This window comes from Argiope bruennichi, chromosome 11 (genome assembly GCF_947563725.1).
Source record: "Argiope bruennichi chromosome 11, qqArgBrue1.1, whole genome shotgun sequence".
NCBI classification, from domain to species: Eukaryota; Metazoa; Arthropoda; class Arachnida; order Araneae; family Araneidae; genus Argiope; species Argiope bruennichi.
The window spans coordinates 91,598,102-91,619,055 of NC_079161.1; the positions used below are offsets into that span (position 1 = coordinate 91,598,102).

A 20,954-nucleotide genomic window follows, 5' to 3' on the forward strand; every position below is an offset into this window, starting at 1 on the left:
AACAACCTCTAGCATTTTATTCCCGAAAACTTACGCCCTCAGAACGTAAATACAGTACGTATGATAGGGAACTTTTGGCGATATATGCAACTATCAAACATTTTCGACACTTGTTGGAAGGTCAAAATTTCATAATATTTACAGATCATCGACCTCTTACTTTTGCTTTCACCAAAAAATCTGACTCTTCTTCTCCAAGACAACTAAGATACCTTGATTTCATTGCACAATTCAGCACCGACATCAGGCACGTATCGGGCTCAAAAAACGTTGTAGCTGATACCTTATCTCGTATTAATGAAATACAGTTACCAAAAATAGACTTTTCTGCCATGGCGGAAGCACAAGCATCTGATGAAGAACTTCAGACTATTTTGGCAAAGAATGAACTGTCACTTTGTTTAAAACCTCTCTCAACCGACCCCAATTCATCTAAACTTTACTGTGATGTCAAGCAAAACAAAATTAGACCTTACGTCCCAGAAATTTTCCGAAAGAAAGTTTTTCTATCTTTGCACAATATTTCCCACCCAGGTATCCGTGCCACTAAACATTTGATTTCAGAGAGATTCTTTTGGCCGTCCATGCAAAAGGACATTTCAAATTTCACCCGTTCATGTCTAGATTGCCAAAAATCTAAAATAGCTAGACACACCAATAGTCCTCTTAAATCTTTTCAATTACCTGCAGCCAGATTCGATCATGTTCATCTAGATCTCGTAGGACCTCTTCCACCTTCAAACAATTGCGGATACCTACTTACCTGCATAGATCGTTTCACACGATGGCCTGAGGCAATTCCCATTCCTGATATTTCTGCTGAAACTGTTGCGCGTGCATTCATAACTCATTGGATCTCACGCTTCGGTTTGCCTTCAATAATCACGACAGATCAAGGACGACAATTCCAAAGCAACTTGTTTTCTTTGCTCAGCAAACTCTTGGGTGTCCAAAAGATCCGAACGACCCCATACCACCCAAAAAGCAATGGAATAGTCGAGCGATTCCATCGATCTCTTAAACAAAGCCTCCGATGTCATGCATCTACGAAATGGACCGAATCAATTCCTTTGGTTTTGCTCGGACTCCGAACCGCATTAAAAGAAGATCTACAGTGCACATCGGCCGAACTAGTTTATGGCTCAACCCTTAAACTACCATCAGAATTTTTTGAATCCCCTTCAATTAACGTTGAGCCTCATGAGTTCCTAATAAATTTACGGATCTTGATGGATCAACTTAAACCTGTTGCTACTGCACCTCATGACACCAAGAAAGTATTCGTTCATCCAGCTCTGGACACTTGCTCACATGTGTTCGTGCGCCACGATGCTGTTAAAAAACCTTTACAAGCGCCATACGATGGACCATACCTCGTACTCAAACGAACTGATAAAATGTTCACAATTGAAAAGAACGGCAAACAGTCCACGATCAACATTGATCGCTTAAAGCCTGCGTTCTTCGAGAACTCTCACCAGTCCTCTGCACCAGCAATATCACCACCAGTTGCAGTTCCGACTTCGCCAAAACCAGTACCTGAACTGTCTCCATTGAGTCCTGTGTCACCTACAAATTCTACTCCAGTACCTTATGTGACCAGATCTGGCCGACGAGTTCGCTTCAACACTCGTTACCTCTAACTTCAGTGCCTGCTGCACTACTAGAGGGGGAGTACTGTGGCGATCCTGCTTCCATCAAAATGACTGTATTCGAAAAACTATTTTCCTAACTGCGCACCGGAAGTACGAAGCAGTTATCTACGATCAAGCGCGCAAGCTGTGCGAATTAAAAAGATCATTTTCCGGTCTTTCAAAAAAATCTGTTGTCTGTCGATGTGTTAGCGTTAAAAATTAAAAGATGTTTATTTTTATATAAAAAAAGTCGTCGCTCATTCTTTATGTGTGGATGTAACTTAACTATCCCAATTTGCAACCTTCTCCACTAAAACATCCCACAGGTTCATAGCCGAGTAACATAACCACTAGACAAAAGAGTACTCTCTTCTCCGGAAGTTGTTATCTCGCTTATAATGTTACCACTACAATAGTCCCCCACCAGTGAGTCGGTAGAGTTTATCGCGCCAACTATGGCGAGCGACGAACGTTGTTATCGCGCCAAGTGTTATGGCGGATGACGGCTAGCGTGTGTGAGTGGTTGCAGATGCTCTTTCAAGGATAAACAACTCTACAATAGAAATGCCAACTGCAATTGATTTCCGAAAGATGGCTGAGGAGCAACAGACAGATCCCGAGTTGCGAGAGATTCTGTCTTCAGACACAACTTCATTGGTGTTGCAACCTCTGCCTGTAGGTGAGCCTCCAGTAACCTTGCTTTGTGATGTGTCCCATGGTCGTATCCGCCCATTCGTACCAGAGAATTTTAGGCGTGAGATTTTTAGATATTTACATACACTGTCACATCCAGGTATACGCGCATCGGTAAAGATGATCAGCGAAAGATATGTTTGGCCTTCCATGAGAGCCGACGTGAAGCTATGGGCTCGTACGTGCTTACAGTGTCAGCAAGCAAAAGTGTCACGACATACTAAAAGCAAACATGGTAGTTTTGTACCTCCTAGCGCTAGATTTGAGCATGTTCACATTGATATAGTGGGACCACTTCCCCCTTCTGAAAACTTTAGATATTCCCTTACCTGCGTCGATCGCTTTTCTAAATGGCCAGAGGCATTCCCTTTGGTGGATATATCGGCTCACACGATAGCAACAGCTTTTTACTCGGGGTGGATAGCTAGATTTGGACCACCACTCAGATTAACAGCGGACCAAGATACACAATTTGAGTCTGCACTCTTTCAAGCCCTAACCAAGTTCCTGGGTACTTCTCGGCAGCGCACAACACCATACCATCCAGCTGCGAATGGACAAGTCGAAAGATTCCACCGGCAACTAAAAGCAGCCATCATGGCACATGGAAAAGTGAAATGGTCCTTAGCATTACCGACAATCCTCTTGGGATTCAGAGCAACATGGAAGGAGGATCTGGAAGCGACAACTGCAGAGATGTTAAATGGTGCTCCCATTAGACTTCCAGGGGAATTTTTAAGCCCAGCAGTGGACAGTCCCGATCCATCTACCTTTGTGGGGAAACAGAGAGAGGTAATGCAGCGACTATTGCCTCCTAAACCACAGCTACACGGTCCGCAGACAGTGTTTGTAAGCAAGGATCTCGGGTCATGCACGCATGTGTTCCTCCGGACGGATGCACTCAGGAAAAGTCTCCAACCTCCTTATGAGGGTCCATTCCGGGTTCTCCATAGGACCGAGAAAAGTTTCAAAATTGACAAACATGGGAAAAGACTCACAGTGAACATCGACCGTGTGAAACCTGCCTATGTTTTGCACGATTGCGACAGCACTCGACATACTGCGTCAAAGTTCCCGGCTCAGCAACGTACATCAGCAGAAATACCAGAGAGGGTTAACCCGACCAGAGACTGTCACTTGCTCCGGACGACGTGTTCGGTTCAATCGTCGGTACTCCTAAAATCTCGCTGTCGCTGGTGGGGGGCTTCTGTAGCGGCTCGCCACTAGCGCGGAAAAAATGCCAACGCGGCGAGAAGAAGAGAAACCGGTTTCAGCGGAGATAGAAGGAAGAACTCGACCTTCGACCCGGCACTTGATCTCTGGAAAGCGAGCGGTGAGCGACTTCCTGCATCCCGATAGTGTACACATATAAATGCTCATTCTATTCTTAATAATACTGATGTTCATTCTGTAAAATCTGTATTTTGTAATGAGGATTTTTCAAAGTTATTGAATTATTTTCCTAATATTGTTAAAGCACCATATGCAAACCAAACTGTAAAACATTCTGTTATGCATCATATTGAAACTTTTGGTTCTCCTGTTTATGCAAAACCTCGTAGGCTAGCACCCGATCGCTTAAAAATCGCTAAAATGGAATTTCAGCATATGTTGGATTTAGGCCATATGCGGCCATCCAACAGCAATTATGCCTCTCCTCTACATATAGTTCCGAAAAAGGGAAGTGACGATTGGCGTCCTGTTGGTGATTTTAGAGCTCTTAATGCTCAGACCAAAAAAGGACAAATATCCGATTCCCAGTGTTTTGGATTTTACTAGCGAACTTCATGGATTTTTTCTCATATTGATTTAGTAAAAGCTTTTCATCAAATTCTGATTGCTCCCGAGGATGTTCATAAAACAGCTATTTGTACTCCGTTCAGACTCTTCGAGAGCACTCGGATGCAATTTGGTTTGTGCAATGCATCAAGTACCTTTCAGAGATTTATTGATGAAGTTACTAGAGATTTAAATGGTGTGTATGCTTTTATTGACGATTTATTAATTGCTTCAAAATCAATCGAAGAGCATAGACAACATCTCAGAGCTGTCTTTTCAAAATTAGACCATTATGGGCTTACAATTAAATCTTCTAAGTGTACATTTGGTGTTCCTACCCTAAATTTTTTAGGATTTAAAGTTTCCAAAGAAGGTATTTTTCCAATACCTGATCGAGTTAGTGCAATTCAAGAATTCCCACGACCCACTACCCTTACTCAACTTCGTAGAGTTTTTGGGTATGTTTTAATTTTTACCGCGGATTTCTTCCCAAAGCAGCTCACATATATCACCTTTGATTAAATTTCTTGAAGGAAATACTAACAAAAAGAAATCACCACGGCCAGGAAAAAAATCTGAAGCTACTCTGCAATGATCTGAGGAAGCTGACAAGGCATTTTCTAATGCTAAGAAAGCTCTTGCCGAAGCTACCCTACTCAAACATCCGATTCCTGGAGCTCCTTTAAGTCTGTGGACTGATGCATCCTTATTTGCTATTGGAAACTTTTTAAATCAACTTTCAAATGGAATTTGGGAACCCATTGCATTCTTCTGAATGAAACTTTCTAAAAGTCAAACTAATTGGTCAACATACGACAGAGAACTCCTTGCTATTTATGCTTCCATAAAAAATTTCGACACATGCTTGAAGGTAGGGAATTTTCAATCTACACTGATAAAAGACGCCTTACTGAAGCCTTTAAGCAAAAGCCGGATAAATGCTCACCCCGTCAACTGAGATATTTAGACTTCGTATCTCAATTTTCTACCGATATTCGTTATGTCAAGGGTACAGAGAACATTGTTGCAGATGCATTGTCTCGCATTGAAATCGATTCAATTTCAAAAAAGAGTTTTAATTTTCATGACATCTCACTTGTACAGTTAAATGATTCTGAACTTAAAGAATATCTGAAGTCTTCAAATTGTAAAATAGAAAAGCAAAATTTTCCCTTAGAGAATGTAACCTTGTATTGTGACTTATCTACTAATTCACCTTGTCCGTACATTCCAAATTCTTTTCTTTCAATAGTGTTTGAAAACATTCACAATCTTTCTCATCCTGGCATTCGAACAACAAGGAAGCTGATTACTAAACGTTATTTTTGGCCAAACATGAATTCATTTATTAAAAATTCTGTTCAATCTTGTCATAATTGCCAACGTTCTAAAATTCAAAAACATACAAAATCTCCTATAGGCACTTTCGCTTTGTCAAATACTCGATTTGCCCATATAAATATTGATTTCATAGGACCACTCCCACTATCTGATGGTTATAAATATTGTATGAGAATAGTTGACCGATTTACCAGATGGCCGGAAGCTATTCCTACTTCAGATGTAACTTCTGAAACAACATGTAAAGCCCTAATTCATAATTGGATATCTCGTTTCGGTTGTCCAGTAACTATAACTACAGATCAAGGTAAAAATTTTGATTCACATCTATTTAGACATTTGAATAATATTTTGGGTACAAATCGAATCCGCACAACGTCCTACCATCCCCAATCCAATGAACTTGTAGAACGTTTCCACAGGAATCTTAAGAGTTCCATTATAGCCCATTGTCAACCAAACTGGACTGAAACTATTCCCATTGTTTTACTCGGAATTCGATCTGCAATTAAATCAGACATAAATGCCACATGTGCTGAATTAGTCTTTGTTACAACCCTCAGATTGCCTTCTGACATTTTAACCTCAAAAGTAGATCTATCAATACCAACAGATACTTATGTATCAAAAGACTAATTCAAAGCACTAATGCAATCTATAAATCCTATCTCTACGTCTAGACACTCGGTTAAGCCTATTTATATTCATCCATCCTTAAGTACTTGCTCTCATGTATTTTTGAGAGTGGGGAGTGTTAAACCTCCTCTTTCACCTCCTTACAATGGTCCACACCTTCTAATCAGCAGGAAAGATAAAACTTTTGTAATAAAAATTAATAATAAAAATGTCACAGTTTTCATAGACCGTGTCAAACCTGCATATGTGTTGACAGGATCTAATGACTCGTTACCTTCTATACCTGCATCTATTCATAAACTCAAGCTGAACTTTCTTCTAAAAATGAACAACCAATTACCACTCGTAGTGGACGTCATGTCCATTTTCTAACGAGATTAATTACTGAGATATAAATTGTCGTGTGTATATATATATATATATATATATTGTAACTATAATTTTATGTATTTCATATATTATTGCATCTATTTACTTCAATTTCTATTTACCATTTGAAACCATTATCCTATATTATACTTATTGTATTATGTGATGTTTTATTTTTATGCGCGCATAATTATCTTGTATTATCACATTTGTCGTTCTCCTTGTTCACTAAGGGGATACTCATGTAATGATCGTAGCGCCATCCTTTATTCATGTCATTCTAAAGCGCTACCTATCTACTTTCCCTAATACAATCTATGTTAATACTTCGCCCGGGGAATCCCCGTTCTGTGTATACGTGGGCTAAGCAGTGATGTTCCGATAGTTGTTAGTGAAATAAAGAGTTTATTTTTCTAGTAGCGATGAAATGCTTTATACAACACTCTACATGACTACAAGTTAATCGTGTTTTAGGTCACTTTTAATCCGAGATTTTAAAATAATCTTTCTTGAGATAATTCCTGTTGCTTTGTCCTTAAAATTTATAATTCAAATTGTAATGAGTTTGACGAATGAAATTTGGCATATTGTCTTTACATTAAAATTGTAGACATTTGTTAAATAATGGTTGAAATCCATCTGTGTCTGAGTAAATCTATCTGTCCATTTGCATTTGTCGTCGTTGCTCATGAAAAGAACTTAAACTCAATAAATAAATTCTCATTTAGCGGACTGTAATACACTTTTAATCGACACTCAATAATTTGACGAGAGGCGATGGTACACACATCTCTTCCCGGCTGCTCGCCACTCAATTCACTGTTTTAAACAAAAACTGTTTTCATACAGATGGCGCGACGGTAGTATTCGCAGATACAGCTTGCATTCTGCGATATCGTTAATAAAACTCTTTAATAACATAATATTTCAATACCGCATTTCTACAAAAGTAATTATCAAGTTAAACACTAATTTTCTGCCGCTGTGTAATTGCTACTAACTATTATTGACCCATTGATTAATCAGACCATGCTTTCAAGGTGACATGACTTGAGGTCTATTGCTTAATAATGTGTGAAATTTCATTTCATTTTATCATTATTTTTAGAAATACAAATGTTTTCTAAATTCGTAAATGATTTCTATGAGAAACATTTCAATTTATTTTACTGAAATATGTAAAATACTAATTCAATTTTAAGTTCATATTAAATGAAAGAAAATGAAAACATTACGAAAGAATTTGTAAAATTTATGCATATTAAAACGGTTTTTAAATGAAGAAAACAAATTTAAATATTCTCCAGCGAACAAAGCCAAATCACAAACATACTACAAGAGAATAAAACTACATCAACATGAGATTTGTGTTTTTAATTTCCATTTAAATTTTTTGAAATATATCCTTTTTATTTCTTATCCAATACAAACATACAGTTTCATTTCGAAAACCAATCAATGATAAATCAAATAGAAATTAATTTTTTGTTTGCAGATTAAAATCCTATGAGTTATTGTCATTTATTTAATAATGATAAAAAGAAAACGCCATTAGAAGCTCTGATATTTTCCAGGCATATTGTCACGGTTTGACATCGAATCAGATAATATTCTTATTCAGATACTTTCATTAAAGACTCTGCTTTCGATTTCTTGGATGAAAGGGCATTTGTTTATGGCGTAAATATAAAACTCAAAGCCATTCTCAAAAGTAAACACAACCTCTTTTAATGAATTCCAAACTACATATATATCTTTTTTAACACCGTTGCCATTCGGAACAAAACAAAAGCTGAAACATAGACAATATTAATAGATATAGAGAATCAACGCGACATCCTACCACAAAAGTTAACATTTTACATTAAAACTTTAACTTACACATAGTTGCAAGAAAGATATATAAAATTAACAAAATTAAAATTGTTCACAAGTCCAGTCTTTTAGGTATTTTGACCGTACGACCTGCTCTAGTTTTTTGAAACTGTGGCTCAAAGCTTACATCACACACATTGTTAGAACCAGACTCTTTACAAGTTTCCAACTTTTTAGTTGGAAAGTTCTCAACAATAAGATCATCATTAGAGACTTCTAGTGGATACAGTCTCTGAGTTGGTCTTAGTAATTCTCCATTTGCCGTTTTAAGTCTCACAAGTCTTGTTACTCCATCTTGACCTGGAATAATCTCTATTATCTTTCCCAGTGGCCAATTCAGTCGCTTGGTGTTGTCACTTCCTATCAATACAACATCACCGATATTCACTTTCACTGATCTTGTCTTATCCGATTTTTGAATAAGTGCTCCTAGATATTCTGATCTAAATCTTTTTCGCAGATCCTTTTGTAAGTTTTCTCTGTATTTGACTCGTTTATTCAGACTTCTGTGTCCAATATCATCAAGATCAGGAACACCACTTGTTTGAATGTCTTGAAGAAATAGAGATGGACTTAAAGGCATCAAAGTAACATTTTCAGTAACATAGGTCAATGGACGGGAGTTGATCACTGCTTCACAGTCGCAGAGAATGGCGATCATTTCTTCGGAAGTTAAAGAAGCTCTTCCTAGTACTCGCCTCAGTAAACTCTTGGGAATACCTATTAATCTCTCCCACCAACCTCCCCACCATGAGGCAGTTGGTGGATTAAACTTCCATTGAATTGGTGATATAGATGTATCATCAATAATCTGCTTCCAGTTTAGATCTCGTAGCGCATTTGAAGCTCCTACAAAGTTAGTTCCGTTGTCACATTCAATTATTTTACTTCTTCCTCTGCGGGATATAAATCTTCTAAGGGCTAGTAAAAAACTCTCAGTAGACATGGACTCAACCAATTCTAGATGCACTGCCCTGTATACGGCGCAGGTGAATAAGCAAATCCAGGATTTGGTGTTACCTTTTATGATCACTGGACCAGCAAAATCAATGCCACAAATTTCAAATACAGCCGCTTCTCGGAGTCTGTCGTTTGGAGGGTTTGCTGTGCAAACTTGCACGCTTTTTGCAGAAAATCTTCTACATACGGTGCACTTATTAATCCGAGATCTCACCGTTTTTCGAGCATTAAGAAGCCAAAATCTCTCTCGAAGAATATTTATTAAAATTTGGGTACCAGCATGTGCATTTTTCTCGTGATAATATCGTATTAATCTCTTGACCACCTCATGATCGGACGGAAGAATAGCTGGAGTTTTAAACTCTTCTGAATCCTGTCGAAAGGTAAGTTTCGTTTTCAGTCTGAGGATTCCACTCTGATCCTTAAATACTCCTAAAGTTTTTAATTTATTATCTCTCTCGTCTACAAAGCAATCCTCTTGAACCATTTTGATTAATAATTTCTCGGCTTCAAAAATTTCATCAAAATCAAGGTCTCCATGTCTTTTCTTAATTTTTTCAGCTCGACAATTAAAGGTAAACCGTAGAATCCAGGCAATTAGATGAACTATTTTCTGGTATTTCGAAAAATATTTGTAATACCAGTCTTCCTTAGGAACAAAACTTGTAGAAATCAAACTTCTTGTCACAGATGAAACTATGGTCTTTTTCTTTTCCCGAACAATCTCGTTTTCATTTAAGCTTAGATTTCCTTTTGGCCAATCCTCTTTAGGCAAGTAAAGCCAACTTGGTCCTAATCACCAGTTAGATTTCAATAAAGTTTGAGCTGAACAACCTCTACTCGGGAGATCAGCAGGATTCATGGAACCAGGGATATGTCTCCAAGAACTTTTATTTGCTAACGCTCTAATTTCCTTCATTCTATTCTGGACAAAGACATTCCAGGCTTCTTCTCTCATAATCCATGTCAAGACAGTCGAAGAATCAGTCCAGAAGTAAACTTCTTCACTCTGTATATCTGACAAAATAGAAGTTGAAAGTCTTGCTGAGACAGTAGCTGCAAGTAACTCAAGTCTAGAGATAGTAATCCCTTCCTTTCCTGTTGGTGAAACTCTACTCCTGGCTTGTATAAGTTGTACTTTAACTGAATCACAAGTCTGTATTCGGATAAAAGCAGCGACAGCATAAGCATGCTTACTAGCATCACAGAAAATATGTACTGAAATATTTCCACTTGCAATCTCTGAACCAAAATATCTTGGAAAACGGATTTTCTCTAAACAATCAATATCTTTTAGCCATTTTAAAAATGTATTTTTTGTAATTTTATCAACTTCTTAATCCCATGTTATTTTCTGCTTCCACGTTTCTTGAAGCAATAATTTAGGAATTAGGATGACAGGACAACATATACCAAGAGGATCGAACAATCTATGAGCTGTAGATAAGATTAATCGCTTAGTTACCTTTTCAAAGCATAATTCTTTTACACTTGCAGTAATAATTCGTAGTGTCAGATTTTTTATTCCATACCAGGCCGAGCACATTTGTATCGGCAGAAGTATCAGCATTGACATCACTGAACTCCCACCCTCTAAGCTCGAATTTTTCTCGGCCATTACCTCAGTCGAAACGTTAATAAAACGATGTAGTTCTTTTTCATTTTTAACGCAACTAACACAATTGTCGACATAAAAACTATGCGCAAGTTTTTGAATGACATCTTTTGGATACGAAGATTCTCCAGTTCCTATTTTTTCCAAAACAGTCTGTAAATGAAGCTGAATAGTAGAATTTAGAAGAAAAGGGCTACTCGATACACCAAAAACTACACGACAATGTCTGTACTCTTTCAGCTGACCATCATTACCAATCCACAAAAACCTCAAGTAATCTCTATCCGTGGGTGAAACACCTATTTGTAGAAAGGCTTTTCGGATGTCAGCAATAACACCGATCTTCTCTTTTCGAAATCGGGTTAAAATACTCGGAATCTGCTCTATTAGATTCGGCCCCTTCTCAAGACAATCATTAAGACTAGGAAATTCCTTTGCCTTGGCCGAAGCGTCAAAGACAGGCCGGATTTTTGTAGTGCTATTCTCCTTGATAACTGCTCGATGAGGCAGATAATGTACTGAAGCCTGATCATTTTTGGCAACTTTCTCAATTACTCCCTCCTCAAGCCATTCCCTAAAAACTTTCTCATAAGCTTCATAATTAGACTCGGTTTTAAGACGTTTAACAGTCTTGTTCAGTCTTCCCTTTGCTAAATCAAAATAATCTGGGAGTGGTGGATGATCTTCCAACCAAGGCAAATCTACTTCAAAACGATCATCTACCAAATGAACTGTATTTAGAAAATGCATTCGAGCAGCTTCTTGTAACTCGATCTGGCCTTTCTTCACAGATGGGTCAGTTATACCAAGAGTATCCAAGGACCATAAGTCTATTATTGTCTCTGCTGTAGATAACATGGACTGAACTAATAAAGATGAACATTCACTTCTCGCAGTATCAGTTATTCGTCCCATTACAGACCACCCAAGTTTTGTTTCAATCGCTACGAGTCCACAAGACATTTCACGATAACCTCCTGTCATGAGCTTCCCAGCTACATCAGTTCCGATAAGGATTTCAATAGGATCTTCACAATTATCCACAATATTTACATTATAAGCAGCTAACTCCTTCACGCAAAACTCATTCACAGTAGGTGGCACAGTTTTACAAATAATTTGTTGACTAAGAACTTTAAAATTACAATTATAATTCTCATGTACACTCGATAAATACAAAGTATATACATCATGTTTACATACCACAGTATGCTTGCCACCAAATAGGGAGTGCTGCAAATATTCACAGCTGGTAGGCTCATAGCTCATTTCTTCAGCTGTAGCTCGTAGTAAATATGACCGCTGTGAACCAGTATCGATAATAGCTCTTGCTGCACGTTTTTTCCCGTTGCCTCTAATTACAACTTTGAATGTCTGCAGGACTACGTTTGGATTGGTAGACAAGTTGAAAAGAGCTTGATCCATTTCAGAACTACTATCAGTTCTCTTATCAGCTTCAAGCGATTCTTTGTCTTTAGACTCAGATATCGGATTCATTTTTCTACACAGAAGAATGTGGTGTTTTTTGCCACAACACAAACAACTAGCTCTGACATCACAATCTCTGACAGAATGTCCAGTTTTTAAGCATAAAAAACAATTATGAGATTGTTGAACAATTGCCTCTCTTTGCTTCAAGGGCATTTTTCTTACTTTAAAACAATCTCCAGAATAGTGTGCATTAGAACAAAATATGCACTGTTTTGACACTTGCGACGAAGTCAAAAGATCAGTTGCACTAGGTGCCTCGTAAAACTTTACATTCCTAGTTTTATTTTCACTCATTTTTTTATCACCAGAAAATTTATTATATTTCACTTCCGCTTTCGGTTTAGAAGCGTTGAAACTTCTAGAAGCAAGAAGAATGCGTTCTTCTGATTCAACCTCATCTTGTAAAAAGTCTAAAATAAATTCTAAATCACTTTTTTCTATTTTAGTTGAATTTTGATCGGAATCATTCGTGTTCGTTTCACGAACTCTACGATGAGCCGATCTATAACGCTCCCAAGCAATCAAAGTTTCTTCGGGTAGCGATGACTCAACTAGAGGAAATAACATAGCAGCATATTTCTCCCTAGTAACTCCTAATAGTTCAAGTGAACGTAGTTCACTCTCGAGTTGATCAAACAACTTTCTTAATGAATTTTTTGAACAGTTCTGTTTTTGAAGAACTAATGCTAGTAAATCTCTAACATATACTTGAATTAATAATTCTTCTCTGCCAAAACGCAATTTTAATTGTTTTAAAGCTTTTTCATAGCTATTACCACCTGGAGGAAAACTCTTAATTAATTCTTCGGCAGCACTACCTCGTTCCATTGCTTGAGATAGATATGAAAATTTATCGTGAGAATCGATATTAATGTCCTCATCAATTTTTTGAAACTGTCCCCAAAAATATAACCAATTGCGTACATTACCGTCAAAAGTAGGTAATTTTATTTTTGGATAATTTAATAAGGTATTCGTACCAATATTAAAACTTTCGTTTTTAGAGGATAACTGTTCAATCACAAATGATTCTAACTTTTGTTTTAAAGATCTCCAGCGATCAATGTAAGTTTCCGACTCATCTACTTCTCCCTCGATTTCAGTATCGGAAGTCTCCTCGGAATACAACAACTGTTTAAATTTTTCTTCACATGCCATCATTAATAAAGCTTTCTCCTCAATTAGCTTTAATTTATTGATTTTATCGGCACAACTCAGTTGATTTTCTGCCTTGTCAAAGGAATTGCATGCTATAGTAAACAGTCTTCTCAGTTGCTTCCTATCTTTCAAAACAGTTTCCATAATGAAATAAATGCTGAAATGTTTCGTACTTACTCTTAAAAAGCAACCGAGTCCTGTCGCGGACGCCAGATGTCACGGTTTGACATCGAATCAGATAATATTCTTATTCAGATACTTTCATTAAAGACTCTGCTTTCGATTTCTTGGATGAAAGGGCATTTGTTTATGGCGTAAATATAAAACTCAAAGCCATTCTCAAAAGTAAACACAACCTCTTTTAATGAATTCCAAACTACATATATATCTTTTTTAACACCGTTGCCATTCGGAACAAAACAAAAGCTGAAACATAGACAATATTAATAGATATAGAGAATCAACGCGACACATATGCTATGAGCCTATACAATTAAAAATATTAAGTTACATATACATAGACACATTTTATTCTACAGAAATTATGTTCTCTCACGACATTGGTATAAAAATTATTATACATTCTTGGCTTCATCTTTTGCCAAAAACATTTAGCTGCAGAGCAATCATACAGGGAGAGCGTCATGCAACAAGGGTATAATTTGTACTTCGAATGAGCTGTTTCCCCCAATCTGTCCCTTTCAACAACGAACGGAGCAGAGAGAAATGAAACGCGTTCCTCTTATATCGATAATGAATTCGGATCCATCAGCGGTAAATAAATATTTTCTCTGAAACTAAAAAACAATAACATCGTTTCTTTAATTCTTGTATTCAGAAGAAAATATGCGAAATACTTTTTTATAAACATTCAATTCAAATTATTATTGAATGAATTAACAATTTATATCTATACCGATTTTCCAAATTTTAACAATCATCACCATCAACAAAAACCGATCAACTCTCATGGTTTTGTGCCTTTCAGAAACAAAACGAGCTGACAGATTTGGCAACTGTGTTAAGAGTTATTAAATATTCGTTTAACCCAATGGTTAAATAGCTTTGAATTCGTGTGAAAACTTTGAAGAAGTTAATATGGACATTCAACTTTTATAGTTTCTTAAAACTATTTCGTTTTAGGTGAATATTTGAAAATCGAAATTTCTTGAAGTCGAAGCAAAGTTTGAGTGTTATTTGGTATGTATGTACGTTAGATTATTTATTGAACTATTTATAGATATCAATATTGGTTTTCCATATCGTTTTTGACAGTTTGAATAATTCTTATTTTATTATGTGTAATTTTTGTTTATCCGTAATGAAGAAAAAATAACTCAAGCAGCAAAAGATCGTCGGCCAAGCATCGCCCCACACAACGAGCGAGGTCATGTTCCCCGGCTTGTTTTCAACGAATTTTTCGATCATTTGGCGACATGTTATTATTATCATGGGCGACGTTATACCAAGCATTTCGCGACCTGTTTTATCAATGGGCGAGACAATACCAATAATTTCTCCCTGTGTTTGAGCAATGGGCGACCCAACACGAATCATTTCTCCATGTACTTTTGCTTTTGCAATGGATGACCCAATACCAATAATTTCTACATGTGTTTTAGCAATGGATGACCCAATACCAATAATTTCCCCATGTGTTTTAGCAATGGGCGACCCAATACCAATCATTTCCCCATGTACTTTTGCTTTTGCAGTGGATGACCCAATACCAATCATTTTCCCATGTATTTTAGCAATGGACGACCAAATACCAATCATTAGTCTATTCATTTCTGAACACTTGCTGGTGTCAAACTGAAATATTAGTGTAGTGATTATTAAATTTTCTTCAACTCTAGAAACTAGTGTCATGATATTTAAAACTATCGTACTTTCAAAATTTTGTCAAAAGACTGAAAATACGAAATATTTTGAATACTTTACTTTTCTTTTTTACTTATGAATAATTGTGTTTGTTACTTATTTTGATAAATTTAAAATTCTATAAAATACTTGATTTGGTAGAATGGCATTTTCCATGATTTTTTTCACAATTCATCCAACTTTTTAAACTATTATTATAGCATATATTTTACGACAATCTTACCCTATAAAATGTTTAAATGACATTTTTTTTACTGCTCTTTAAAAAGAATAAACAAATGTTAAAATTATCTGAAATAATTTTAAATTTGATCACCTGCACATCTATCTACATATAAGATTTATTTCCTTCATTGATATTTCCTATTTTTTTTCATTGTTTAATGCATGAGAAGAAATGTTAACATAATCATAGTTTCAATTATATAATTAATCGGTATAATTTTACTGATATTAGAAATTTTAAAGTAGATGAATTATATATATTGAATATATAATCTGTTTTTGAAAGCTATTAAAAAATATTTTCTTTACTATACACACTTCTATATTGCTTAATGTGAGCAATAAACAATTAATTTCTAAAGAATAATGAATAAAACACAAATTCCTATTTTTACGTATTTTAACATCCTAAAAGTTAATGCATTGGTTAAAAATTGTGTAAAACACTAAATTATATAATTCCTATGATATGTTTCTTCAATAGAAAACATTTTACAAGCACAAATTAATAAGTTACTTCAAATTTCTAATATTTTCATAATTTATGTTTAGTGAGGTTAAGATTTGTAGCAAAATAACCAAATTTGATCTATGAAACATATTTCGCAAATATGTTTCATAAAAATTCCATGCACAAAAATGCAATGCTTCTTTCAATTTTACTGATTCTATTTATTATTAACTTATAAAATTACTTCATGAAGAAATTTTTTACCTCATTACAAATGTTAATGTTATTTAATGTCCAATAGATATTATTTTATAAGCAGAAATTAATAATTAACTTCAAATTTGTAATATTTTTTTATTATCTATGATTAGTTTGGTTTTATGGCACAAGAACTAAATTTGATCTTTGATGAACACTGAATATTTCACAAAAATTCCATATACAAAAATGCAACACTTCTTTCAATTCTACAAAATTCTTTATATTTACTATTAACTTGCAAAGTTACTTCAAGTTGTAGAAATTTTATACCTCATTATAAATGTTAGTGTTAGCTAATGTCCAACATACAACATTTTACAAGCACAAATTAATAATTTATTTCAAATTTCTAATATTTTCTTGATCTATATTTAGTTGTTTGGTTTTGTAGCACAAGAACCAAACTCTATTAATGACTAACTCTGAATATTTCACAAAAATTCCATACCCAAACATGCAACACTTCTTCCCATGAAATGAAATTTTATTTAGTTATTTCATATTGCATTAATTTTATACCTCATTATAAATGTTAGTGTTAGCTAATATTTAATAAACAACAATTTACAAGCATAAATTAATAACTTACTTCAAATTTCTAATATTTTCATAATTTATGTTTAGTGAGGTTTAGATTTTTGGCAAATTTGATCTATGATTGAATATTTGAAAAATATGTTTCATAAAAATTCCATAAACAAAAATGCAACACTTCTTTCACTTATACGAAATCTTATTTATTATTAACTTACAAAGTTACTTCATGATGCGGAAATTTTAAACTTCATTATAAATGTTAGTGTTAGCTAACGTCCAATAGATAACATTTTACAAGCACAAATTAATAATTTACTTCAAATTTCTAATATTTTCTTGATCTATATTTAGTTGTTTGGTTTTGTAGCACAAGAACCAAATTTAATTAATGATTAACTCTGAATATTTCACAAAAATTCCATACCCAAAAATGTAAACGCTACTTTCAATTATATGAAATTTCTTTAGACAAATATTTTATTAATTATCATTTCCCCCTCTTTATTTTTAGGAGAAAGGAAAAACAACTATGCAAAACAATTTATTTCCAAAGACCTTTATTAAATAATATTTTAGAAATACAAAGTAAAATAATAATTTACTTGAAGTTTTTTACTGAATTTTCTGTAACGACTTATACACCCATGCAAAATCCTGAAACTATTACTTATAACTTACAAGAATAAACAATATTGTTACAAAGTCATTTTTTAAAAAAATATTTAAACTTTATTTACTATGTAATACTTGAAGAGTTTGAAATTTCTAAAAATCCACACACATTTATATGAATACTATATATATGTATAACTGAATCTTCGGCTACATATAAAGAATTATACATTTATTTATACATTTCACTTTTCCTTTTTGATTACATTTGTTGATAATAATAATTGAAATTTCACTTCATTTAAAAGTACTAATAAAACATTTGTTGACAATTGGAGATGAGTAATTAACAAGCAAAAGTCTTATAGAACTTCATAAGCCTAATATTTTTGTTCTGATATTAGACTATGTAGGCAAATTTTATAATAATGTTTAGGATAATAAAGAAAAAAAATTAACTCATACTAATGGGAGTAAAATTTATGTTACTGTTTTATGAAATGTGAAATAATTAGAAACTATTCATATAAGAGTACTCAAAAGTGCCTACATAATCTGAAGTTTCAAAGAAATTTCTTTTTGAACAATCAATACATTCTGCTAAACTTTTCTTTAGCCTCATGTGAAAATAAAAATAATTACACAAATGTTATTGCAATACCAAAATATAAGAATGCTATTTAATACTTTTTTAAACTTCTTTCGTAGAAAAATTGTAAACAAAAAGGAAAATTAACTAAGCTAAATAGAATTAAAATTCCTTGAATTGTCAGTCTGTAAAAATAATGAGGTTTCCATTAAAAAAAAAATTATTCAAATTATATAAAGAAAAATAAAAGTTGTACAAAACAAAATTTATGCCTTTCTTATTAAGGCAAATAAGTTTTTGTATAAAAAAAAATCAGAAATTAAAATTTACCTACTTGTTGTAATGTGATAGACTTGAATGGCATTTTAAAATTTTACTGCATTTTTCACGAAAAGACATTTATATTTTGGCATTTTGTTTAATACATAACATTTGATAAATCCTTGGTTGCTTCCACTGCTCTGAGTAATTGCAACCGACCAGAGAGAAATTTCGTGATTTCGAATATCTTCAATTCTAAACAAGTTCTTAGGATATAAAGTGAATTGGGATCTCACATATATTTGTTTTAAATTTCCTTCTGATGTTCCAAGTCGGTAGAAACCATACTCCGTCACATTAATTATAACGTCCAATATTTTGCCCCTTATTGAAGTCAGGAATAGGAACTTGTGCAGTAGTTTCCAAACAAAAAGTGAGAAATTTTTTTTGCTTATATTTACTGATTAGTTTTAAAATTTATTTTACCTTTAATTGCATTTTCAGTTTTGAAACAAAAGGTGCACAAAATTTTCATTTCATCGAATGAGAGATGTGTTTCATACTTCACCAGGTTGTCATTTGGCATTCTATAGAATGCTTAGAAAATGTATGAAATACAAATTGTTTCATACATTACTGGCTTGTTTTAGGCATTATATACAATGCTTGGGCATTCTATAGAATGCTGGATTTCATATTTTGCTGGTAACACATATAAAGAATTATACATATACTTTTCTTCAAGTTCACTCTTTTTTTTTTGTAGATTTGATGAACCTAGAAAACATATTTCTTAATTAGAATAATGATTGAGCTTTCACTTCTTTTTAAAGTACATATAAAATATTTGTTGACGGTTGGAGGTATGTAATTAATGAGCAAAGGTGTTATAGAACTTCATAAGCTTGTTAATATTTTCAATCTGATGATTGAGTATGTAGGCAAATATTATAATAATGTTAACTAATATGTTAATTATAATAACGTTAACTAATGGGTGTAAAATTTATGTTATGAGAAGTGAAATAATTATAAACTATTCATATAAGAGTATTCAAATATAACTAGATAATTGCAAGTTTTAAAGACTTTTTTTTGAAATTTACAATAAATATATTCTGTTAATTTATTTTTTTAGCCTTTTGTGAAAATAAAAATAATAACACAAATGTTATTGCAAAAGCAAAACATAAGAACGTAATATAATATTTTTTAAAAAAAATTTTCATTAGAAATTGTTGTTAACAAAAGGAAAGGAATTGTAAATGAAATGGAAAAATATCTGCAATAATTTAAGAACACACACACAAAAAAAAGATAACAAGAAATAAAATCACTTGAAAAGAATACGAACAAGAAAACAACTGGTGATGGTCGCTTACACCTAATGCTAATAATATCACGTGCAACTCCATGTTTCAGGTAATCAACGAGTTCGAATGGCTTCAACATAAATAATCCTTTTTATTCACTATTTAGAATAAATAATATATTATTATTATGTCCAATCGTTTGGCCACTACTCTTGCTGCTTGGGAAATACTCGAATATAAAACGAAACCAACTGTGAGATTACATTTTTTTTTTTAAATTTCTGTTTTGTAAATTTTTTTGTTTGTTTATCAATTATTTATCATTGTGAAATTAATTACCATGAATACCTCAGACTGTGTAATAAATTGAAATTTTAGGAATAATGCTTTATATTAATTTTTATTTTATTTTATTATAGCAGAAAGAGTTCTTTGTTTTTATTTATCTGTTCTGACTCCAGACAGCCCTACATTCACGTTTATATCTAATACTGTGAGGTTGATTTTCTATGCTTATAGATAATTTAATAATATAATGAAACTTAAAAGAATCTGAACAATTATATTCAATAAAATATTGATATTATTCTAATGTTTTATAATTCATAGAATTTTTTTACAAAATTATTTATTGGATACCAGAAAAATAAAATTCTTTAATACAAGTGTATTTTGACCCCCTTTCAACTTAAAGGACCTAGACAGCTGCCTAATTGAAAGTCACCGACATTTTTGTCATTCCATGTCAGTTCAATCATAGAATGGTCGCCAATAACAATGAGAAAAATGCAGTTGTTTTTTTTATAGAAAAAATTGTTAATGAAAAATTTTAGCATATAAAATATGGAATCTCATGCAAAGAGGAAAATTACCAAAATAAAATTATAATTTAAAAATTATTTTAATTTTTATTTTAAAAAATGAAATGCGTTACCACTTGAATAAATAAAATTGTTGGTTTTTCTTTCATTTCTTCATCATTTTGATTTGCTTTAAATTTGGAAATCATTTAAATTTTCCCAAGTAAAAAAGAGCTTTAGAATAAAGTAGATAAAATTTGATTAACAGAAAATTAGTGGTACATGATTGAAAAAATAGAGTCACCGAGCTTGGAGAAACGAATTAACTTACTCAAGGGAGTTTTGTAATTGTAAATTTAGTAGTGAGTTTGCCCCAAACAAATTGCAGTGTTTATTAAGTGATGATTTTTTTTCCTTTTGTATAACCAATTTATTATCCTTTTTTTAGTAATCAATTTTCCCAGAAGTTT

General features: G+C 33.6%; 2 protein-coding genes across 3 annotated transcripts in view; one reads left to right on the plus strand and one right to left on the minus strand.

The window, feature by feature from the left end:
- Positions 1-8,379: 8,379 nt before the first annotated feature.
- LOC129956762 (uncharacterized) lies at positions 8,380-9,774 on the minus strand. The gene has a single exon (XM_056068702.1). The coding sequence runs from the start codon at positions 9,772-9,774 to the stop codon at positions 8,380-8,382; it is 1,395 nt and encodes a 464-aa protein (XP_055924677.1).
- A 4,639-nt stretch (positions 9,775-14,413) lies between these two features.
- Positions 14,414-20,954, plus strand: part of LOC129957550 (uncharacterized) — a 46,416-nt gene continuing 39,875 nt past the window's right edge. The window contains exon 1 of one of the 2 annotated variants that reach the window (XM_056069908.1): positions 14,414-14,751. The gene's annotated coding sequence lies outside the window, so the exon portion shown is untranslated. The remainder of the gene's footprint in view (positions 14,752-20,954) is intronic. The other variant, XM_056069905.1, reaches the window with a different exon arrangement.

Excerpts from the sequence above, each read along its gene's own strand:
- LOC129956762 (XM_056068702.1), bottom strand. The coding sequence starts at position 9,774 with ATGGTTCAAGAGGATTGCTTTGTAGACGAGAGAGATAATAAATTAAAA.